The 25390-nt window shown below is 43.4% G+C and overlaps 1 protein-coding gene across 1 annotated transcript in view; it reads left to right on the top strand.

Moving 5' to 3' along the window:
- The window catches only part of BTBD11 (BTB domain containing 11), a 268567-nt gene that overhangs the window by 150925 nt on the left and 92252 nt on the right, over nt 1-25390 (top strand). Inside the window, exon 2 of the mRNA XM_024212959.3 lies at nt 8444-8593. Within this exon, the coding sequence (XP_024068727.2) occupies nt 8444-8593 (150 nt within the window). The remainder of the gene's footprint in view (nt 1-8443; nt 8594-25390) is intronic.

The following is a 25390-nucleotide window of genomic DNA, read 5'->3' as shown; positions in this document are numbered from 1 at the left end:
TAAGTGCAACTTTTACTGGCTGGAAAAAATTGCTGGTATAATTTTCAGAAAATAAATTAGCTTTTTTGAAGAATAAAATTGCATCTCTGTATGTTGTAAAATCCAGAGCTTAGAAATGAGAACTTTGCAAAGAAACTCTGCAAGGATCAAAGAGAACAAGTTAAATGTCTTCTTAAAAAAAAATCTTTGATCAATTACATTGGTAGCCATTAGGTTAGCAAATATATAGTACAGTAACGTTTTGTTGTACAGTTATACATACTTGGGATTTTTTTAATCAGCTCCATTGCATTTACATTATTTTGTAAAAATGAGGTTTTGGTTAACCATTTTTTGACCACCGAGTCTGAAATACTCCTAGAGATATTATGAAACTTTTCTTTTTATACATTTTTATTCAGTGGTTACATAAGGTGCTTGGCTGTCTGGTTCTTGCTCACATGCTGAGGGTGTGTAACTGATCACTTTATGTGGAACTGGGTCTGGGAAGGAATTTTCCCCCAAGTCAGATGGGGCGGGGGGGAGAGGAGGAGTGTCACTCACCAGGAGAATATGGATATCTCTTACTTAATCAATTCACTGCCATTGCAGAGGCCTCTGGCGTTGGTGTGCCTTGGTCCCTGCTGTTCTCTGCCTGTGGCACAGTAGTTTAGTCTCCTGTGGACTATAATACTTTGTTCTAATTTTGGTTGCTGGGTTTAGTGTATGGGTGCTGGGTGGTGTTGGTGGCCTGTGTTATACAGCAAGTCAGACTAGGTGATCTGGTGGTCCCTTCTGGCCTTAAACTCTATGACTCTTAGTTGTAAGAATTCTACCAGATATATGCTGACACTTAGTAGTAGGGACAGAACTGATTAATTTTAGCTATCCCTATCAGAGGCCTGGACCAACAAATCCATGATATTAACAAGTGATTTCTGCTCAAGCCAATCAGAATTTTTTAACAGTATTTAACTCCTTCTTAGTAAAGATCCTAGCCTACCTAAACACGTACTATAAATTGCTTTTCCATCAGTGCACTGTGCATTGTTCAGGTACAAGGCTCTTGCACATCTGACTTCAAGCTGGTGTGGAAGTCCCTTCCACAAAATTTCAGTGCCGATGACTCAATATTTTAAAAGTATGAATGAAGCATTTTGTTTTCTTTAATTCTTTTACATTTATTGCATTGTGTGATGCCTACAGTACTTTGTACAGCACCTTGGTGTAGGTAAAAGGTGCTTTATAAATCATACAATAAGAATCTACCTTCCCACAACTGTCCTGTCACCTCCCAGTCTATCATTTACACCTGTCTTTGTAAGTTTAAATGTTTTATGTGTTTGAATACCTATAAGTGTGTCCATATATATAATACACTCAGGTGCATTCTGGCATGACTGTTCTGTGGACCACAGAATTATCATCACACTCTTCACGATCCTATTTCATCTGCTCACATGATGGACACCTTTGGAATGTACGGACTGCATTTGGCTGCAGTTTGGAAGTGGCCAACATTTCAACTGAGCCTCATGTATTTGTTCTGTTCTGTATTTCTCACAGACATACAACAGTTGAAGATGCCCAAAAGTGGAAGGAAAAAATTTGGCCAAAGACTCCACTTCTCCTGTTGTGAAAAGTGCCATAGAGTCTTTAATGATAATGCAGAGCAGAAAGAAACTTAATTTTTTTTTGAGGGTGAAACGTTTTCACCCGGCAAACTGCATGGTATTCCTTGTAGCTACTTTGGAATAAAGAAAGGCTGAGTAGACCCCAGCAGAACTGAAACTATGGTCATGTGGAGTCGAGGGATCCCACGAACAATGCCTATGCCAAACAGCCAAATACACCTAATGAAGAAAGGAACACATAGAAAATAATGAGAAAAAATCATCTTGTTATGATGAGCATTTCACAGGTATAAAAATATATTTATAATACCTTGTTAAAAGGATCATTTCAGACACTAGGTACTTGGCAGATATTTTAAAAATCCCATAAAAATGCATTATGTATGCATGTGCAGTAGAGGGATGGTTGCAACATACAGAGTTTATTTCACTGTCATACATTTGTAAAGAAAATACTCAGTCTCTGCTTGTTTCAAAAAGTCCAAAATGATGTTGGCAGCAGAGGTTAAGTAGTTCACAAGAAAGGGAGTGTAGCATGTCCCTTCCAAGTCATGCTTAGTCTGTTGCTAGTTAAACAGCAGACCAGACTTTACTTTATATTTACTTGTTTAGGAAATATGCCTTATCAGCATAGTTGTTTTTCTGCTTCACACACATCACAGTCATTAAACAGGAAATCATCTGTCATGGTCGGTCATTCTAGGGGATTGATGATAATGAATGAATGAAATTACACATTTTAAAAAAACCTATTAAATCATCTAATCCTCCTAGCAGCAGCTGACAGGGCTGTTCCCTACAATAACAAATTGTTATCATGTTCTTTGTAATTTTGAATGACTCAAGCAACAAAAATTCCACTAACTCACTGTATCTTAGGCCTTATTGTTAGGAAATATTTCCTGATGTTTAACTTAAATTGTCCTGGTGTGGTTTCATATTATTATTCATAGTTATATTGATGAGGACCATTCTAAATATTCCTTTCCCTCTTTGGTGTTTATACTCTTCCAATACTTGTAGATAGGTTACCAGGTTGTCTTTAGTCATCACATAGCCAGACTATATATTGGAAGGCCTTAGTTCTTGTAATCTTTCTGCATAAGCCATTGCCTACAGCCTACTAACCACTTTGTTCCCCTTCTCAAAATTCCCTTCAGTTCATCAATGTTTTTCTGGTACTGTGATACCAAGAACTGCATGCAGTTTCTATTCACAGTCTCCCTAGTCTAGTGCCATTTAACAGAGAGTGAAAATTATACCAATCTTTGCTTCACTGCACCAGACACCTCCTGTCAAATAATGTCACATTTTTGTGACTTTTCTTTAAACAGCTCCTAGGGAAGATGATTGAAACTTGAAAGCTGGTGTATTCATAGTGTGTAGGTCATAGATTTGCCTTTAGATAATCTGGTGAAAAACAGATTTGATCTGGTAAAATTATAAGTGTTTACAAAATGCACTCTGTGCATATGTACTGGATTATGTTAAACAATAAAACTAATGGTCTCCTAGAAGAGCTCTACGTAGCTTGAAAGCTGGTCCCTCTCACCAACAGAAGTTGGTCCAATAAAAGATATTACCTCACCCACCTTGTCTCTCTAATATCCTGGGACCGACACAGCTACAACTAGACTGCATACAATCTGCCAACGCTCCACTTGTGATGTGCTTGCATAGGTATATGAGATGAGAGTGGAAATTTTGTTGAAGATGTCTCAGAATTCCTAATACATGCTTAACAAAATGGAGTGAAATTTCAGTTTTCATAGGTAGGGGATTGTGGAAATACGATCTTTTATGATATTAATGGAGAAAGGTATGTGTGGAATGAAGCCCCCTTCCCTAAGTAATGGGCAGGGGATTCAGCCCCCATATTCCACAGGTGTCCTGAGATTCACATGTATCTTGGGATATCCACAGAAAAGGCAGAAATATCTGTCTGAAGGACATGGGTATGGCTCCCCCATTCTCCAAGATATCACAGCTCAGGAGATATACATTGTTTTCACTCTCAGCAATGGCTGCATACAAATTCCCCTAAGGGTGTTTGTGGTGCAGCATCAAAGGCCTGTTTCTGCTTGGACCCCTGGAGAGCATATAGCAGTGTATGGAAGTTGCCCTGCTCCTTTCTACCTCCACTGCTCTCTCACTACTGCCTGTTTGGTGGGTCCCCAGGTGCAGTGAGCTACCATCCACTCCATATGTTCCCCACTGTGGTCAATTTCAGTTTCTAAACTGGCAGTGTAAATATCAAATATTTGGCTGTTGCATATCTTGGCTAATCTCAAACCAAAGTAGAGCCTTCTGACACACTATATGTCTTACGTGCATCTGACAAAGTGGGTATTCACCCACGAAAGCTTATGCTCCAATACATCTGTTAGTCTTAAAGGTGCCACAGGAGACTCTGTTGCTTTTTACAGATCCAGACTAACACAGCTACCCCTCTGATATATGTCTTACAGTTTGCTAAATCTTTCAACAACAGTACATTTTGCTTTTCTATTGCACCTTCCATCCAAGCATCTCAAAATGTTTTCCAGGCATTAATGAATCAGACCGATTAATGAATAAGGATTTTACAAGGAAACTGTGACAGAGACAGGTTAAATGAGTTGACTAAAGTTACAAAGCAAGCCAGACATGGAGTTGAGAATATAATCCCTGCTTCCTGATTCTTGCCTTTAATTGCTCAACAACACTCCCTTGTATGTATAATATAATTTTAAAAACCATTTCAATCTTCTTTGTATAGCTCATTTAAACCAACATTTCTTCCCCCACCTAAATTTAATTGATGTATATTTTCACTGAGGAAAAATAATCAGTGTATGATATTATTTTCACTTTAAGATTGTTTGCAGGGCTAAATTGTTATGATACATTATTTAATGTAACAAGATTTTTTGATGATGCCACAAGAATTGTTTACACTCTAGTTAGTGTTTTCAAAAGCTAATAGACTATATTATCCTGTAATAACAGACCAATTATACATCTCTTTTAGGCAGGATATTTTTCTCCAAAATTTGCTTTTATAATTATACACACCTCCATTAAGACTGCAGAGTATATTCTCAATAAATGGAAAGGATTCACTAGAGAGAATACTTATTAAAATGTGCAGGCAGTTCTGCATTTTAAAAAGCAAAGCTGTACTTCTCAAAGCCTTCTGCATCTACAGAATATAAATATTGAGTAGTACATCAGGTATTTAAATAAGCCAATCACAAAAGGATTTTTAAAGCTTATTTTATCTTATGTTATTTCTTTTCTTTGACTCCTTTCTTTATTGCTCCTTAATTCTCTCTGTTTCCCCCACTGTCGCTCCAGATGTCTCACTCTTTCACTTTGCTCTTCTAAACAAATCATACTCTTCTGTAGTGACATTCTGCTCCTGAGTATGGTCTCATTATGGCACGGACAATACTAGGATGAGAGCCATACTTGCTATCACCATGTTTAAACAAACTACATATATTTTTTGTGTGTCAGTTGTGGGTTGATGTTGTTTGAACATGGTTTCTCTGGAACTGAGTTTGAAATGTATTTAAACTCTGTTTTGAAGCCAGTGTAGACAGGACTTTCAATCCCAATATTGTATCCCCAATCTTTTGCGAAGCTTCCTCTTTTGGTTTCTCCTGTTCTCATTCAATTGCTTTACTTTTTCTATCAGTTCTGACTGTACTTCCTAGATCCCAATTTGGTATTATGTCGTGTCTCTTTCCTGTGTCCTTCCCTCATAATACGCCTTATTTGTCTCTCTGGGCACTATCGGTGAAATTCTGCCCACATTCAAATCAGTGGGAGTTTTGGCATTGACTTCAGTGGAGTCAGGATTTCATCCTACCTTCTTACTCTGACCGTGCTCCACTCTGGGCTCGTTTAAAACCTTCTTGCAGAGGTTCCTCTTGCCAAGAATTCAGTACGCAGGTTCTCCAGCTGATCAAGGAGATTCTGTGCTCTCATCTTTCCTTCCACAAAAGAAGACTCATGTGATATGAACCTGAACCCCTTCAATCAGGTCTGTCCCCTCCCTGATTCGGGATTTTAGGGCCACTCTACAATAGGCTTTTTTAACAAACCTCACCTATTCCAAGCTGGAGGTGAGGGGTGTGAGAAAAATCCAAGACAATTTGGAACTAACAAGACACTTGCAAAACTTCACTGTTCAGTTGCACTGCTTTTCTTGCTTCCTATCCCCTTCTTGTGGTCTCCTTGGATGGTAAGCTCTTTGGTGCAGGGACCGGCCGTTTCCTCATTTTTCTCTGTAAAGCATCTAGTGCGCTGCTGACACTATTTAAATCATCATCATCACAATCCATTGTCATAAAGAATACAGATCTCAATGGGAAGGTGGGGAAAAGACTTAGAGGGTACAGTGAATATTAAATAAGTCCTAAGCGTGCTATGAGATGTTGTTGCAAAAATAACCAGTGACATTCTCTGGCTATATGTCTTGTACAGAGGATTCTCATGCAAAGGAAAGTAATAACTGCTATACACAGCATTGATGCAACCACATTTTGGCAGAGACTGCACCATTCTGGAGTCACCACTACATTAATCCTAGAATAGACCAATGGAGGGAACTGAGGCACTATCACTGGAGCGGGCATTCAAAAGGAGGTTAGATAAAACTCATGTGGGAATGAAGTAGGGAAAAGTTTTGCCTGATGTGTAATGTCTGAATACTTGACTCAGAGAGTCTTTTTCATCCCTTCATTTCATGATTCTGTGGCACGCCAATTTAACGGAAATGGCCCCCCTCCTAATTTTTTTATTGTATCATTTTATTTTCAGACTAGACTTAAAAACAGAGGTTCTGGTCTGCATGGCCATTAACAACCCAGGACACTTTTCATAAAAGTATGGACTTTGTTCCGAAATGACCCCTCTCCAAACAGCTCAGCAGCATGCTGTGTGTTGATTTGTGGCCACTCTCCACCACGCAGGTGGCTGCATTTCAATGGAGCTAACTATTGTTTCTAAAGTACTTTCAGACCCCTTGGGAAGAAAGGTGCTGTATAAACGTTAGACATTTTTATTATTACCAACTTGTCAAAAAGTGAAACGGTGACATTTTCAGTTAACTTTTACTCAGCATGAAGTGCCTGGTTATCTTGTGCATATGAGCTTAATTAGGTGCTTATTAATATCACAGTATTGTGCAGGGGTGTGGCTAGAATGATGGTCCGTATGAGGCATCTCTGCAGCGGGTCCTCCTAGCTCTGCTCAGGGAAAAAGGGAGAGTCTGGAGCAGGTAGAAAGATTTTTATTTTTTGTTTGTTTGTTTGTTTTACGGATATTTTTCATGGAGTCTTTCAGTTCTAGGTCACGGGCTTGACTTCCACTCAGATCAGCAATGGCCAAAAATCACTACCCTCGGATGGCTGTTTGGTGGCCTTTGTGAAATTAGTTTGTTGTTTAAGAGTCCCAGAGGTAGCCACTTTACAAATAGCTCCTCAGTTGATGTTCATTGGCTAGATTAGTAGCATTCGCATCAGAGAGAGGCCAAGTATCTAATGGGACAGGGAAACTGAATTATTCCCTCTTCCTCAAGAAAAGCCATGGGGTACATTAGTGGGCTGGTGGGAGGCTGTGCCTGTTGCTGTACTTGTTTTGTAATGTCTGGTTGGTCTGCAGGGTTGTCAGTCCCTCACCTTTCACAAGCACCATTTTTTGTTCATATTTTTCAACATCTGCCTTTTTACCACAGAGGCATCAGAGCTTTGCAAATTGCACAGGCAGATATACGTCCACATTTATCCTTGGCATAAGCAAGTGCAACTCCATTGACTTCAGTGACTTTAGTTGAGGTGACTTCAATGGAGCTGCGTCTGCTTATGCCAAGGGTGAATTTGCCTCATGGAATGTGATACTGTTGACATCATGGCACATGGTGCACTGTTCACATACCTCAAAAAAGGGAGAATTGTTTCTGCCTTAACCACACGTTGATGTCACTAATATCTATGGTTTGAGATTAGTTGTTAGGGCTTTTAATAAGTTCTGTTCTGTAGTATGAAAATTATTTTCAAATGATAAACATTTGTTTCTTATATGTGTTTGAGTGATTAGATAAGCTCTCGGAATGTTACTGTTGTGTTTGAATGAATATTATCTGAGTTAGTCCATTTGGTAGGACAGTACAGTGGCTTTATTTGCCCCTGAAAAAGTGCATTACAGTTAAACAAATCTTGTGCTTCTTCTGCATTATAGGCAGAGGTTCAAAACTTAAAACAGTTCAACAGCCAGGAGTTACATTTGCAGAACAAATGCAATACGTTTCTAGATGTCATTGCAGACATCTTGATACTGTCCATTGTTTTGACAGTTAGAAATGGAATTTTCCTTATAGAAAGGTCCTATAATATTTTATATAAAATAACCTTTCTATATAGAGGTTTTTATACTAACCTACAGAATTCTAGATAGAATTTTCTATTGAATTTAGTTGTTTTTAAAGTAATTTCTATAGACCTCTGCTTAATTTCTCTGGAACGTTCTTGACTTCATCTCTATAAAATTCTACTGGACTTTCCTATAAAAGTTATCCCCAGAATGGACAATGACAGCATGAGAGACTTAAGGGTATTCTGAAAAGTTAATGAGGGACATTTTTGAGTATCTGACTCAGCTGCAATATTGTGTTATATTTATATTATATGTGTTTGTTTTATAAAAAAAACCCAACATAGATATCTTTTGAGCTCCAAACACATGGTCTTGAAACATACACAGCAAGGTCTGACTGAGACAGCAACTGTCCATAGTGACTAAAATGACAGTGATCTTTTGTTTTCTCTCTCTTTTATTAACTCTAGGTGTTCTCTGCCTGCCAGACAGTCTGAACCTTCACAAAGACCAACAAAGGTCAAATAAGCCAGGCGAAGTACAGATGTTTAGCCAATCGGAGTTAAGGACCATAGAGCAATCCTTGCTCGCTACCCGGGTGGGAAGCATTGCCGAACTCAGTAAGTGCAACATAATTTATGTTATTTTTTCCTCTTAAAGTAAAACAAAAAACACGATGTATTATATGTTTCTATAAAAGAGAGGCTGGAGCCTAGGAGTGCTGTCAAGGGAGACTTCTTTAATAGTGGGAAGAAGGAGGGCCTTGTTTGCTCCACAGCGATCCCACTGGTCAGTTTGGAAGCTGAAGGGTGGTACAAGGCCTTGGAAGAGAAGAGGGTGAGTGTGTAGATGATACTCACAAACATACAAATGACTCCATTAGAATTTCAGAAGATCCTTCATCCCCACTTTCTCTCCCCCCTACTTCCAGTGGGAGAAAAAACAAAATAAAACTTATAGAACACAAATCTGCTGCCTGGAAAATAAATTATTTGTTATTAATCAAACACTTTTGGGGCAATATGATAAGCTGCTATACCTGTCACAGTTCTAAAGCTTTGATTTCAGTACAAATACATTATTTACAGTTCCCTGAACACCACAGACCTGTTTTGTTGTTAGGACGCAAATGCTTTGTGAATCCTAATGCAATGTAAAAACTCAGGGGTTGAAGGTGCGTTTCTTTTTAGGGTTTCCCTGAAGGCAGAAACCTGATATCACATGTTTATACTGTATCCTCAAATTCAAATATTTAGCTGATTTGATAGCTCTATTTATAATTGTAGTAAGGGCTGCTTTGGAATGAGGAGCTGTAGCAGCACATTCCAAGATGGTGCGGAGGGTCTGGCAAATATATATAATAAATATATATATAAATATATATAGTTGACAAAAAACACAGACAAATTATTCTTCAGGGATGTAGCTGAAAAAAGGTAACCCCAAGCAGGATGGATTGATTAAAATCCAGGAGATTTAAATCAGCTATTTAAATCATTATTTAAACCACCAAGTGGAAAGCCTCAATTTCAATCAGCTTTTCTGTTTGTACTTCGGTTATTTTCTAAAGAAAGGGTGCATTGTCATTGATTAATATAACCATTAAATATGCTGATTTACAACTAAATGGAGCTTTTATATAGATTTGATACTTCTTTTTATTACATAACTATATACATTTATATATAGGAGAGTACACTATAACTATATACATTTATTTAAGCAATTATATAGCTTAACTTTTTCAGATTCTTATTAATTGTACATTTTTAGTATGTTAGAAAATGGTGACTGATATACTGCTTATTTGCTAGATAATTAACTTTTTGCTCATGATTTGTGTCAAGCGATATTAGGATAGTAACTGAAATTTAATTAAACCCACAAAACAGCATATCAAACTTATAAAATTAAAATTAAACAAAACAATCTTAAAGTTTTGGATACATACACTTCTCTTATCAAAACACGTCTAACATTTACAACTAAAAGATTAGAACAGATAGTAGACAATGTTTTCACCCCTCAGCTCGCAAACAGAGGGATTAACTGTAGTCAGAAAATTAAACTGATTATTTCAGGTCAGCCTGGAAAAATTTTCAAATATTTGTAAGTAAAAGGGCCTGGAGCTTAAGTTCCTACATTCCTAAGTCTCTTGAAAATGAGACAGTCTCCTAAGATACTTAGGCTGACCCATTGTGCCATATTTATAAAGCTTGACCTCAAAAGTTAGATGTTATTCCCCTGATTCTTTCTTTATATCGAAAAGCAGCCTCTAACTCAAAGTTTTTGATAGAGACTCGTACATTTAGTTTTATTTAAATGTTTTAAGAGACTATAATAAATATAGGCCTCAATATATTTTATATTACACTCAGGTTTCATTTTAAACCGGTTTATTTTTAAAAAGAAAAATGTATTATATTTTAAATAACAAACTCAAGAAAATTGTATTTAAATAAAAAAATCATTGATTTTTATCCACCCTGCCCTCAAGTCAATGGGAGCTGCGTGCAGATATCTGAATGCATAATTTGGTGCCTTAAGCATATAGATAGCATTCAAAGAGCGTCTCGAAGCAGGGAGCCAGTGCACCTCTCCTGCCATCATGTGAACACACGCCATAGAAGAAGAGTTAGTAGTGTGTGTGTGTGTGTGATATCTATATATATATACATAGTACCATACCAGGTCACAATACCCTAGGATCCAGACTCTAAATTTTGTGTATGTCCTAAATGTACACCAAACAAGAGGAAAGAGCGAGCCTGCAACTTCAATGTTTCTCAGAGCAAGGAAAGTGATTTTTTTTAAAACAAGGTGCTGGCAACCAAATTCTAAATGAGGATGATTATCCAGAGTTTATTTACATTGATCATTAATTTAAGTATCCAGAATAGCTAGCATGCAAAAATAGGCAGATGCCAAGGAAAGATGTCTCTGCTTTCACCTTTTCTGTCTCGAGTCAGGATGCCTTGCTGGGTGACCAGCTGTTGGGCTGCTAGTATCTTTGGGGCTAGGAAGAGCAATCTATCTCCCTGCAGGATGACTGCTGGCAAACTGAGCCCAATTACTGCCCTTTTTCTGTTTCCCTCTTCAAGTCACTAACTTTTGTATTTTTTTAATCTTTGCCTCTGTCCCAAATAAAACATAGAATAAAATATTTCCAGCCTAAACGGATCAAGTATGTTTTCTTGTCTAGTCTTCCATTTTCCCATTCCTTTGCTCCCTCTTTGTGTTTCTTCCACTTCCCTCTTTATACTCTCTCTCTTTTCTGGTTATTTTCGTTTCACTATCTCTCTCTTATTTATTTTTTTATTCTTTCTCGTCCTGTTTCTCCTGTTCTTTCTAACGAACCAGGTAACATTCCCTCCTTGTTTCATATCTTAACTATGAAACATTTTTGTGTCTTGTCCACTCTCCCTTGCTCTCTATTGTCCTTCCTCTTTACTTTCCTCTTGCTCTGCTCTCTTCCCCCCCCCCGCTCCCTCTCTTCCCTCATGCTGTTCTGTTCTTGCCATTGTTGTTCTGCCTAACACACTCTTGCTCTTCCGTTATCTGTTCCCCACTGCTCATTTGTGTTTAGTTGTCTCTCTCCCAAGATCTCTCATTGGTTGTAGAAGGGGAGGTGGGGAAGCTTGCTCTCTCATTGCCCAGGCTGTATCCATTGTGTGGATAAACATAAGACTTTAGTCTCCAGTGCTGTCAGTCCAGAGGCCCCTCCTCTGAGGGGGGATGGACCTTTCATTCTGGTGGGCTCATGCCACCTCTTTCCAGGATTTCAATAGTCCAGAGCCCCCTCCTTCATCTGAGAGGGCAGGGCCATTTGTCTTCTGGTGGGCTCCACCCACAATCCAATGATTTAAATAGACTAGAGCGTTTAACCTCTAAAGCCTTAAATGGCTTGGGACCTGCCTACAGAAATGGCTTGGGATCTGCCTACCACCCCACTTCCCATAACATACAGACACATGTATACTCAGCAGAGGTGCTCAAGCTGGGTTCCCTGGATTTACCAGAGGATGCTGGTTGCAGCGCATTTTTCACCAAGCTTCTGCCCTTGGTTTGAGACAGTCTGGGATTTAGGATATGTGGTAAGGCTTGTTCTTTTGCCCAGCCAGGCATCTGAAGACAGTGGGGCCTCATGGGGGGGGATTGTTTATGGGGGAATGGGCAGTTTAGTGGGGAAAGCCCTACCTATTGGGTTCTGCTGGGGAGGGCTTGCTGGCATTTTTCTGTCAACTTGATGCTAGCTTTGCTTTGGTTGTTTTTTTATTTTAAATAACGCTAAAAGTGCCCAGAGTTGCAGACGACTGCCTGATCAGCTGTATTCTAAATGGAAATAAATAAGACTCTTAGCACGGAGTATCTGGCCAGCTACCTCCTCCATTCTACTACACCTTCTAATTTTGTATGAAATACTTTTGTGGACTTCTTGTCATAATTGAGACACCTGTTCAATGCTTTGCCAACTCCACATTTCTGGAAATAGCCAAATCAGGCATTGTAATCTGTCAGGATCTGCTGTCTCCAGAAATGTTGATCTGAGTACAGGTTAACTGTGGTGCTTTTCAGTCCTAAAGATTAGGAGTGTATCCACATGCTCTCCGTTCTTGGGGAACACGAACCCCTCTAGGCAAGTTCATCAAAAGAATGGGACTGCCAGGGGAATTGTTCAACCTCTGTTTTCCCCTGTAATGCCCTTTAACTTTAACTTCTCAGTCCTGTAACAAGAGACACTGGCTAATGCTTAGAGCTGTCTAAAAACTATAGCTCCCAGACCAAATGATTATTATCATGTATTTTTTTAGTGTTATATGTGTGCAGTGATCTGCAGAGAAACTTAAAAAGATGAGCTCCTGCCTGATGGTGTCTACAATTTAAGTTAGCTGTAGCACAACAAGAGATAAGATTTGTGGGGGTGGGGAAGGTAAGGAGCTAAGAGAAAGATGAGAGTTACAATTGTAAAAGGCCATGTACAGGCGCCCATGCTTAATAGTTATGCGACCACATAGAGGGCAGCATATTTTACCTTTTCATCTACTTGCCACATAAATTCCTTTGTGCTGCATAAATCCACCAAGACTGGGATTGGGTAAGGAGCCTATAAGCTCTCATTGCATTTCTGTGGGTGTTGGGCAACTACAGTAGCTGTTGTAGTTTTCTTTGAAAATCCCACCCCAAAATGCTGCCACCTCCTGCTTAGTAATCTGTCTCCACTTGCCATTTTGCCTTCCTGCTTTTCTTCCTCTGGCGGTTGCAGGAGTCAGAAGTGCACTCTGTACTCTGTGTGATATGTGGGTAACAGATAAAGGGCTCTTTCAGATGTGCAGTTTGTTTCCCCCTCAATTGTCAGAGCCTTTCTCTGTTGACCTTCAGGTCCTGTTGTAAAACCTGTTTGTTCTCCCAGGGATTTTGGGGTGGGAAGGAATGAGTAGGTGGGTGGCTCACTAAGATGAGCTTTCTCTAAGGACACATTGGGGCTTGGGAGAGTCTATTACTGTTTAGGACATTGGTCCCTGGATGGCTGTGTTTTTAATATTATTTGTATATGGTCCCAGAGGGATGGGAATAGATATATTTAATTGCAATAAATGAACAGACATATTTTTGCTGCATAATAGAATAACATAACTGAAAAACTCCACTCCCAAATTTCTGGTGTGTATTTAATGGCTAGAAGTACAAAAACTTACTAGGGACTTGCACCCTAGGTCCCATTGGTTGCTAGACCAAGCAGAGAAAACGCCCCACAAGGGCTCTCTCAAAACATGGAAAGATCTGTGTGTCCCTGACTGGGGCCCTGTGATCTCAGATCCATCAGACTGAACTTGCTGCTGAACCCAAGGGGGCTGGCAAACGTGTACGCAACCTTTGTGCTTCCCCTATCCCTTGGACAGCTGGGCCTCAGGGCTGATCTAAATAACACTGATTTTTAAGAGTAGCAGCCGTGTTAGTCTGTATCCGCAAAAAGAACAGGAGTACTTGTGGCACCTTAGAGACTAACAAATTTATTAGAGCATAAGCTTTCGTGGGCTACAGCCCACTTCTTCGGATGCATAGAATGGAACATATACTGAGGATATATATATACACACATACAGAGAGCATGAACAGGTGGGAGTTGTCTTACCAACTCTGAGAGGCCAATTAAGTAAGTGAAAAAAAACTTTTGAAGTGATAATCAAGCTAGCCCAGTACAGACAGTTTGATAAGAAGTGTGAGAATACTTACAAGGGGAGATAGATTCAATGTTTGTAATGGCTCAGCCATTCCCAGTCCTTATTTAATCCTAAATTGATTGTATCTAATTGGCATCTCAGAGTTGGTGAGACAACTCCCACCTGTTCATGCTCTCTGTATGTGTGTATATATATCTCCTCAATATATGTTCCATTCTGTGCATCCAAAGAAGTGGGCTGTAGCCCATGAAAGCTTATGCTCTAATAAATTTGTTAGTCTCTAAGGTGCCACAAGTACTCCGGTTCTTTTTACTGATTTTTAACTGCCTCCTAGGGGCTTTTACATCACTGGGATTACTGGAGCATAGGGTGCTCCTACTATGTCTCATTGCACTATGGAATGCCCCCCTCATGTTCCCTAATTCTTGATGGGAGGATTGGGAAGTGGTGGGCTAGAACCAGGCTAGGAAAATCCATCCCATGTTGGGGAAATTCATGACTGCTATACTAAGGCAGGTTTCTGGCCTTTTGATAATACCAAAGCAGCAAAGAGGCTAAGTATGGGCCAGGATTTAGCCCTAGATGTTTACATCTCTTCAAATTTAGAGCAGAAAGCTACTTCTGGCTTATTTTGAGTCAAGAGATGGCCAGTTTACATTCATTTTCTAGGAGGGGAAATTGTTCCATGCAGGGCCATTTGGCATACCAAGCTGTGTACGTGGAGTTTTTTATTATTATTATTATTCAGGGTGTTAACCGCAAGTAATTGAAACTTTTATTTCAGTCTGGGATATTCTGAAAATATGGCTGGGAATCAATAGGAGCACAAGAGAGCTAAGATGGAGCTTTTTTAGCCTTGAATAATATTTGATTTTCTGTGTCAGACATATTTAAATATGTATGTACAGGACAGCATTCCCCCCCCCCTTCAGTCTTGAGGAAAGCTTTTCTTTTTACCCTATGAAGAGTCTCCTCTCTACCCGCCCCTTTTGTTTGTTTTTTTACTTTTTCAATCCTGAACCTACATATTTTTGAAATAACAAATCCCCAGGAGAAGCTGCCACACTGTTCAGGATGAAAGGAAAGGTTACCATTCAAGTGTAAATAAGAACATTACTGTATATGCCAATGCTGTTTCATTTCTTCTCACAGTGACAGCCAAGCAAATGATGAAAGTCAGCATCCTCGCCCATGCCTTTTAATCTAGTCTCAATCCTTTGCAGTCAAGAGGAGTGAGCAGTGTAGAAGCAGTGCAACAAACTGACTCAAGTCTGTAAACAAGAGGTTAAACCCAAACATGGAAACAAAAGCTAGGGGAAAGGTGTTTGCCTTGGGGTGACTGACTCTCCAGTGTTCTCCTTGACAGTGAGTAGTTGTAAATGTTGTTTATTGAGTGTCAGCACGAAGGCAACACTTGTCAGGTATTTTAATCAAACTTTAAAAGCCCACATATCACAGCGTTTCTTCCATGTTTCCATTTCTTTCCCAACTTCCTTTCCCCTGAGAACTGTCCTTGAGTGTGTGGGGGTTCTTTTCATGGTGTTTACATTTTATCCTCTCTGTTTAAAAAGAAATCAAAGTAGCTGGATACATTAATGGGGTGTCTATTCTTCTCCAGATATTGATGGAAAAATTAAGAAGAGTAGAGCCATGATTACAGAGTTAAATGCACTGCTGTGCCCTGAGGGAGACACTCAGAAAAACCAGAAAGGTGTTAGGTCCCATGCCCTTACCTGTCATACCCCACTGACAAAGCCCAAGTTGGATTGATTATCAGCCAGCTTATCTGGGAGGCCCTGGCTTAGGTGTCTCTGCTCCTGGAAAATGTCAAGCCCACTTCTGGGACAATTTGAGGACTTTGTTGAAGCTATGGTGGTGATCTTCCATGACTCAGCTTGTGAGGATACGGTCAAGTCTGCACTTCAGGTGTTGTGGCAGGGATGCCGGCCTATTGCTAAATCTACAGTGGAGTTCAGATGCTTGGTAGTAGACACTGAATGGAATGAGGATGCACAGCGTTACCATTTCTGGCTCGGCCTAAACAAAGATATTAAAGATGAACTGGCACAGGTGGAATCCCCATCCGGCCTGAGTGTTTTCGTTAACCTATGCATCAAGATTGATGACTTCCTGACCAAACTCTGCTAAGCAAAAAGATGGTCCTCCTGACTCCAGCCAGTCCTGCTGGCACCAGCCCCGCTGGCACCAGTCCCGTCTTCCCTCAGCAGTCCAGACCAATGCTTGTCTGTCGGTATCTTGGTGATGGGCAATCTGTGTCTAACTTATCTCCAACTCCCTCTCCAGTACCATCCCAACACCAACCTACAGGTGCTGGCGAACTCAGGTGCCTCAGGAAATTTCATGGATCTGAAGTTTGCCTGAGCAAACAAAATCCCCACCTGGGGATCCCCTGAGTTAGTGCAGCCCATAGACAGGTCACGCCTTTCACTGAGACCAGTCACCCACCAGACGGCTCCCTTAGAGGTAACTACCCTTCTAGGCCACCAAGAAATCCTTCAGTTTGGGCTAATTCGTGCATTGCATACATCAGTTGTCTTTGGCATCTCCTTACTCATTACCCATGTCCCACGCTTCCACTGGCGGTCAGGCATGGTACACTTTTTGACTCCCTGTTTTACCAACAGTCCTGTTTCCTTAGAGCTGACCTGAGACCGGCAACCCTTCAGAGATGTGAAGAGATGATCCAAAGGTGACTCCGCAACGCCTATGACCTCCCCAACAGCTCCAGGGATTCCTGTTAAATATCAACACTATGTCAACGTGTTTGACAAAAAACAACCTGACAACCTACTGCCCCATCACAGCTATGACTGTCCCATTGACCTCCAGTCAGGAACAGAGGTTCCCTTTGGGTGCATTTACTCCTTATCTGTATTTGAACTTCAGGCCTTCTGGAGTGATCCCCAGGAAAACCTACAGAAGGGTTTCATTTGCCCCTCCATGTCCTCAGTGGGGCCCCCAATCATCTTTGTGGCAAAGAAAAACAGCTTCCTCTGGCCTTGTCTGGATTACAGAGCCATGAACAAGATAACAATCTGAAACTGGTATCCTTTACCAATTATTAATGAGCTGTTTGAAAGGCCACACTCTGTCAAAGTCTTCACAGAGTTGGACCTCCAGGGAGCTTATAACCTGGTGTGGTTTCAGGAAGGAGACAAAAGGAAGGACTGCCTTTCTTACCATGTATGGCCACTTGGTCACGCTGTTTGGGTTGTGCAACACCCCAGCGACCTTCCAGTACTTCATAAATGACATGTTTAGGAACATGCTGGACCAATTTGTCATAATTTACCTGGACGACATCCTTGTTGTCTCTGAAAGTCAGGCCCCCCACAATCATTATGTGCGTATTGTCTTGGAGAGACTCCACCAAAACAAACTCTTCACAAAGCTCGAGGTTCCATTAAAGACACAGTGGAATTCTTGGGATATGTCATCTCACCTGAGGGACGTACCATGGAGCCATGCAAGGTGGCGGTAATATCCAACTGGGCTGCACCAAAGGACACACATGGGATGCAGGGATTCTTGGGATTTGCCAGTTTCTACGGGTGATTTATTAAAGGATTCTTTAGTTTGATTGCACCCATAATGGCACTCCTGCAAAAGAGGGCCCGGTTCACCTGGACTACGGAGGCTTAGTCAGCCCTTGCGCGACAGAAGATGGCATTCATCTCAGCACCCATCATGATTTACCCAGATCCCACTAAACCATGTATGATCGAGACTAGCACCTCAAATTTTGCCGTAGGTGCAATATTATCTCAACATGTGGGTCCCCATAACCAACTCCACCTCTGTGCCTTGTAGTCTCAGAAGCTACCCCCGGTGGGAAAAAATTACAACATGTAGGACAAGGAGCTACTATCTATCAAGGCAGATTTTGTGGAGTGGCACCACCTCCTAGAGGTAGCCAGATTCCTGGTCCAAGCTCTGATGGACCACAAGAACCTGGAGTACCTATGGACTGCTAGACACCTTAACCAATGTCACTCCACTGATTCTTGTTCTTCGCTTGATTCAACTTTGTGAGCTATCGCCCATGCACAAGAAACAGGAAGATGGGTGCCCTATCTCAAAGATGAATATCTGAAACCTGGTAAAGAGCCCGTTACCACCATACTCAAGGTGTGCAACACTGGCAAAAGAACAATTGACAGCAGTCTGACGTCCTCCATCTACTCCTTGATCCCTGATGACTCATTCAAAACCCAAATCACCAGACCTTGAACAATTGGGATATGTGACCCAACTCAACGTTCCGATTTCAGATTGGCCTCCTCTATCGCAGGGGTTGCATTTATTTTCTAGAGGGACAACCTAGGCTTCAGGTATTGAAATTGTGCCACAATTTGCCTGTTACAGGCTATTTTGGCCAGTTCAAGACCTGGAATCTGGTATCGAGGCGTTTCTGGTGGCTAGATCTATGAGCTTACATCAAGGATTATATAACATCTTGTGACCTCTGCACAAATACCAAAAACCCATGATCAAAACCCCTAGGTCTCCTCCAGCATCTGCCCATGCCTCCACAGCCTTGGTCTATCAATGAACTTCACTGTAGAATTGCCACACTCTCAGGGACTCTCAGTAATCCTGGTTGCCATAGACAACCTTACAAAGATGACACACTTCATCCTATCCTGTACTGTTTCTACTGCACGGGAGATGGCTCAGCTTCGTGGAAAATGTCTTCCACTACCAGGGTCCAGACAGGGTTGTGAAGAAAACCTTCCTAAAGTGACCCCATGCAGGGTTGAGTAACTCTTAACTGTTTCATGGTCCCTTGCAAACTGTGTTAACTCCTTATGCTAAACAATCTGTTCCACCTTGTATTTAGCTGTGACTCTCTGAGTGCCTTTCCCAGACCTGAAGAAGAGCTCTGTGTAGCTCAAAACGTTGTCTCTCTCACCACAGAAGTTGGTCCAATAACAGATATTACCTCACCCACCTTGTCTCTCTAGCCTCCTGGGACTGACACGGCTTCAACAATATTGCATACTTGCTTCATGGCTCATCATTTTCCTAGAAACATGCAGCTACTCTGGAATTGTAGGGGAGCTCGGGTGGCTCATTGGCAGTAGGGATCAAACCAGGGACCTTTGAATCTTAAAACATGAGCTGTGGCTAGCAGAGCTGGAGCTTTAACAGGCTCGGGCAGTAGAGGCTCATGCTTTAAGATCTAGAGGGGAGAGCACGGCCAGAGCACTTAACACTTCAGCTACTCTGAGCCGTATGGAGGCACCATAAGCTACAGTAAGCCCATGGCAGGGGTGCCAGAACAGGGCGGGGCTAGGGGGCTATGCCCTCCCACTTTTTACCAGCCATAAGGGTGAGCGATGGGGGGAGGAGATGGAGAGGAGCGAGCAGGGGACAGGGGCAGGGGCGGTGTAAGGGGAGCGGTCTCAGGGGGAAGGGACAGCACAGGGTGTGGGGCCATGGTTCAGGCGCCAGTGGCCCCCCGCACTTGTAGGGAGTTTCCACCACTCCTGGCCCATGGAGTTACTTCTGTTATACACCTGGCCCACACCAGCGCAGAATCCCAAAGGTACAAAGTCCTCCCTCCTTGCGCCGAGCCTCCCAAGAGGCAAAACACAGAATCGGGCACCAGGCCCCCACTCAGTTATGGTGGTAGAGTTAGGACTTCTCTCATCTCACACTGCAACAGAAACATTGTGTGAATTCAGGTTTAATTTACTGAATTGTTTCAGTTGAAGAAATAAGAAAAGATCAAAGCATTTCATTTGACATTTTTTAAATTAAAAATCCTCTTTGTTTTGATGTGACTGCAATTTTATTTTTTTTTAAAGGTTTTTTTTTTTAAATGAAAAAAAAAAACAAAAAAAATAACTTTTTCAGTTTGAAAACTGTTTGGGGGTTTTTTAGGTTTCATTTTGACCACCGACCGAAAAAATCCGTTATTTGCACAGCTGTAGTTGAACCCACAACAATGGAAGAGCATCTTGTAACTGCGTCTCTTCTCTCATTCAAAAACAGTCTTGAAAATGGATGAGTCGGGTTCTGCAATAATGGGGTCATGAAGTACAGAGCTGGAATCTGGCCACTCACTGGCTCACATGTACTCATGAGATCTAGAAATCTTCACGGTAAGACTGCTGCCTGCCCATTTGTTCTTGTGCTCTGGTCTCCAGTGTGTCCTGGGGCCAGTGATCCCTGATAATCAGGTGTGGGAGTGAGTTAGAGAAGCATTTGCTTTGGCTCACGCCCTTGCTAGAGTTCTGGTGGTTTATTAAACCACTGGAGCTTCTCTTTCACAGCTTTATTAAGATGTCACCCAGACCCCTGGGGTTATTTGTACCTTTGTAATTCATACTTGCTCCTTGTTTATTTTATAGGCAAATATATATAACACATTTCAGTGTGTTTCTATGTTTCATCCCCCATGTGGACTATTAGAAAAAGCTTTCCAGAAAGTGTGCATCATTAACTTAAAAAAAGAAAGGCTTAAGCAGGATTTAAAGAATTAACTCGTGCTGAGAATGGGAAAGTACCTAATGGATGGAGCAGCACAAGGAACTCTCCTGCCTTCCCTACCCCTCAAGAGTATAGAGTGATACGGGACTGAGATTTGGACTGCATTGTAGGGTTGCAGGGCCAGCCACAAGCAAAGCAACTTGGGGGGCCTTATTTTTCTGGGAGCTCTGCAGTTCCCAGGCCAGCCTTATCAGTGGGATCAGGAGACAAGAAATAACTCACTGAGATACCTTCACCCTCCTGGCAGCAAGAACCCAAGATGAGGTAAGAGGTATCTCATGGCCTGATTTGCATCCACCTTTTTATCTGGTAATGTAGGGATCATGTTGTCTTTGGTCCCCATAACTTGTATAGTTGGTTACCCTAAAGATAGGTCTAGTGGAAAGAGTAGCTGGTGATGGCAGTGATATAAAGAGCAAGACGGAAGGAGGAGCTAACAGCTGAAGTTGGAATGGGTCCATTGAGAAACTGATGGTTCTTACAAAAGTAATGAGTTTAGTGTTGATAGGATGAGGGTTCCCAGGGGCAGGTAGAGCAAGAAAAATACACCTGGGATTCAAGGCAGCAGTGGAATTTATTATATGACTAGGATGTTCAAAATCTAAGTACCTCCTCTAACAGCTTCTCTTACATCTTTGGGTATTTACATGTAAGAACATTCTCAGTTATAAACAGGAATCTACTTCCTCCTCCAAAGTACTTGCCTGGTTTCTGCCTGCCATATGTTTATTATTGTTGTTGTTTCATTTTAAAGCATTTGTATAGTTTTAAATTCCATTTTACTTTTCATTGTTTGAAATATTAGCTAAACGCTTTGTCTAAACATTTCCCCCTACCAATCTGGTGGGGTTTTTCTGCGTGAGAAATGACACCCCATCCATATCCCCATGTTTTGCTCTTCCTCAAAATGGATAGTCTCTCCCAATACTTCCAACAGGCCTGAATTCAAGCTGGCCACAGTGGGGCAGGAGACTGGGTGGGGGAGGTCAGGAGAGGGAGCAGGGCTGGCTTTAGGGTGATTCACCTGATTTCCCCGAATCGGGCCCCGCGCCCCTAAGAGGGCGCCGCAACATCTCTAAGGACCCTCCGCCGCCATGCCGCCGAAGGCACCGGCAGCCAATCGAGCTGCCGCCGAAGACAGCGGCGGGACTTTGGCGGCAGCTCAATCACTGCCGCGGAAGAAGGACCCTCCACCGCCGTGCCGCCGAAGGCACCGGCAGCCAATTGAACTGCCGCCGAAGTCCCGCTGCTGTCTTTGGCGACAGCTCTTTCGAATCAGGCCTCGCAGTGCCTAAAGCCGGCCCTGAGAGGGAGAGAGGAGGGGCCGGAAGAATGGGGAGGAAGGCATGATAATGATAGGGGAGAGGGATAGTTCCTACACCTCACGGGTTAGGAAAGGGAGTAAATGGAGTCCGCTCTCCAAGCGTTAAGGGGCAGGCTGGCATTTCTGTGTGTACATGTCTGATGAAATTCTGACCCTGAAATGATCACACACAAGTCCGGGCGGGGTGGCTTCCAAAGGCTTGAAAATGAGACAGCAGACACACACAAAAAAAAAAAAAACCCATGTGGTTCATAATTAATTGTTAAAAAGGTTATTGTTTTTAAGCCAATCTCATGATATTTTTGGCGTCTGGCTCATGATTTTGTAATGCCTGGGTCTGGCAATATTGAGGACTGCTCACAGTAGTGAGCATGTGATGGGGTATACAAACCCCACAATGGGCCCAAAGAGGTTAAAAGGCAATACTGGGCCTAGGTAGCCCCGTCCCTCCGGGCCTGCCAAGCATGCTCTGACTGGAGGAGCGGGTTAAAAGGTGCTCAGAAGCCCAGGCAAAGGGCTAGTCTACACTGGGGGGGGGACCGATCCAAGATACGCAACTTCAGCTACGCGAATAGCGTAGCTGAAGTCGAAGTATCTTGGATCGAATTACCTGGGGTCCAGACGGCGCGAGATCGACGGCCGCGGCTCCCCCGTCGACTGCGCTACCGCCGCTCGCTCTGGTGGAGTTCCGGAGTCGACGGGGAGCGCGTTCGGGGATCGATATATCGCATCTTAACGAGACGCCATATATCGATCCCGGATAAATCGATTGCTACCCGCCGATACGGCGGGTAGTGAAGACGTACCCAAAGGGTGGTAACAGGCTGCAGGACAGAGGAATCCTTCTCCGGAAAGTCAGACAGAAGGTTGAGCCTGTGGGGGGACCATAGAGCAGATAAGGCCCCCAGGCAGAGCCTTCTCCAACCCCCTCCCCCCCCCTTTGAGAACCTGCAGGTCCTGCAGGGCCCAACTCCTTTGCACTTTTTTTTTTTCATTGAGCGACTGGTTGGACTATAAAGCCCATACCCCAAACTGAAGGGACCTATTGGTAGGAAGTAGTCCAGGGAAGCAAACTTGGACTTCCTACAGGGAGGACCCCGCTTGTGTTGCTTCCCACAGGGCCCTGGGCCGGGACTCAGTGGGGAGAGAAGCCTGGGTCCCTTTACCACACCCCCTTAAGGGCCAAGGCCCAGATGTGGGTGAAAAGCTGAAGATTCCTGGCTTAAGGTCAGGAACAGGCACTTCAGCTGCACTGACAGAGAGGTAAGGGGGTGAGAGTTAGGTGTGCTAACCACTGGGCCATGTGGCCCTCCAAGCCCCCTATCACAGAGCACTACACTCTGCCTTGGCAGGATCAGGCCTATTGTATGCACCGGGAGGGCCTGCGCATGCAAACACTTACACTGTTGAACAACTTCACTCATGTGACTAGTCCCACTGATGCTTTTCAGGATCAGGGTGAGTCATAACCATCATAGAATCCTGCATGGAGCTTGAGGGGGTTAGGGAGATCAGGCAAGTGTCTTCTTTTCTTTCCTCTATTTGGTTTTTTGGTTTGGTTTAAAATATTTTTATTTGAGATATAAAATAACCTTTGCTAAACCAATAATAGGGGGAAAAAAGAAAGAAATGCTTTACCTGTGTGCTTTATAGATAACTCACGTGCTCCAGCTGTATTCATTAGTCTGCAACATCACCAGCATATACATGGGAGCTGCTTCACTTTCCCTGTCACATCAGCTCTCTGGACTAAAGTCAGGGATGATGTCCCTTAAATATTCAGCATTGCCATAAACCAGGACTGTCCCCCTTCTTTATAATAATATATGGAGATATACCTATCTCATAGAGCTGGAAGGGACTCTGAAAGGTCATCAAGTCCAGCCCCCTGCCTTCATTAGCAGGACCAAGTACTGATTTTTGCCCCAGATCCCTAAGTGGTCCCTCTCAAAGATTGAACTCACAACGCTGGGTTTAGCAGGCCAATGCCCAAACCACTGAGCTATCTCTCCAGCCCGAAAGCACCATGGAGTCAGCGCCTATGCTAGAGCCTAGCACAGTGGGGCCCCAGTCTCGGTTGGAGCACCTGTATGCTATTGTAATACAAATAATGAATATTACTAATAATAAATTAATGCTTCATTATAAAAGCAATAAATAAAAAGTAATAATTTGTCAGTATTGTATATACCCCTTAGAGTACCGCTTTGGGTGCTACGTTTTCTTCTTCTTTTGTGTTTTCTTCCAGCAATAGATACATACATAAAAATAGAGTGTAGTGATTTTAGGCCCTGATCCTGGCCACTTGCTCTGCATTAACAGGCCCACTAGCCTTCCCCTGAAGTCCCTGGCAGTGCATGCAGGCACATATGTCCGCCCACACAAAGCCAGTTGCAGGATGGGACCTGTCATCCTGTTCCCAATGGACAAGCTTGCATGTCACTATCACAACAGGCTTACTTGGCCTGAGTCTCAGCAGAGCTGTCCAGGATTCAATGAGCCACAGAGTGAGAAATATTCTCCTCTCCCCGAAGTGCTCCTTTTAGGGGCTGGTCTACAGTACAAATTGTATTGTGGTTGAACACGCAGTAGTGTAGCTAGTGGGGTGCAGGGGAAGCAGCCGCTTCCCCATAGCACATTTTTCAAAAGCGGCTGCCGGAGCTCTGGGTACCTGTGCGGCGCGGCATGGCTTGGCTCGGCAGAGCGCCGGCGGCTTCGCGGCGTGGAGGGGCTGCAGCGGGGCGCCCGGCTCAGAGCGCGGGAGAAGGCGCTGCCGCTGCCCGGGCACAGGTGCTGCTGCTGCTCCAGCTCTCCGGACGGTGAGGTGCAAAGTGCCCCCTGAGCAGTGCCGCCCTCAGGGGGATGTACCGGCTGCTTGGTCTCCGTAAGGGGGCTGCCCGGTCATGCGGGGAGCGGGTCCCGCGCAGGCTGAGGCGGGCAGAGTCGTGTGGCAGAGGGCTGGAGGCAGGACATCTGCCCCGTCTGTCAGCCAGCCCGCCCGCCCCCCCGGGTGGGGCAGGGACACCTGCTACAACGGGGCGTGCAGCCACCCCCGTCCTCGCCGCCCCGCTCCCGGAACGCGGCCGGAGCCGTGGGGCTCTCCCCCCCGCCTCCGCCATGAGGAGCCCTCCGGCCCCCCCGAAGGCTGCGCCTGCTGCTCCGCTGGGGGGAGCCAGCAGCCCCAGCGAGCCCTCGCCGCCAGCCCGCTCTGCCTGAGCCCCTGCTGGGGAGGAGGGACGGCAAGCCCGGCACTTGCTCCCAGCCCAGGAGGATACGAGCTGGAAGCTCCCCGCCCGAGCCACAGGGACAGACTCCGTTCCCTGTGGGGAGCCGGCTCCCAGGTCACGCCGGACTCAGCGGAAACCAGCAGGAGCTGGGCGCCCTGGCGCTGTGGG

The sequence above is a fragment of the Terrapene carolina genome, unplaced genomic scaffold, assembly GCF_002925995.2.
Source record: "Terrapene carolina triunguis isolate 2854851 unplaced genomic scaffold, T_m_triunguis-2.0 Scaffold247, whole genome shotgun sequence".
In the NCBI taxonomy this organism is placed as follows: domain Eukaryota; kingdom Metazoa; phylum Chordata; order Testudines; family Emydidae; genus Terrapene; species Terrapene triunguis.
This window is presented reverse-complemented; position numbering and strand designations above follow the sequence as displayed.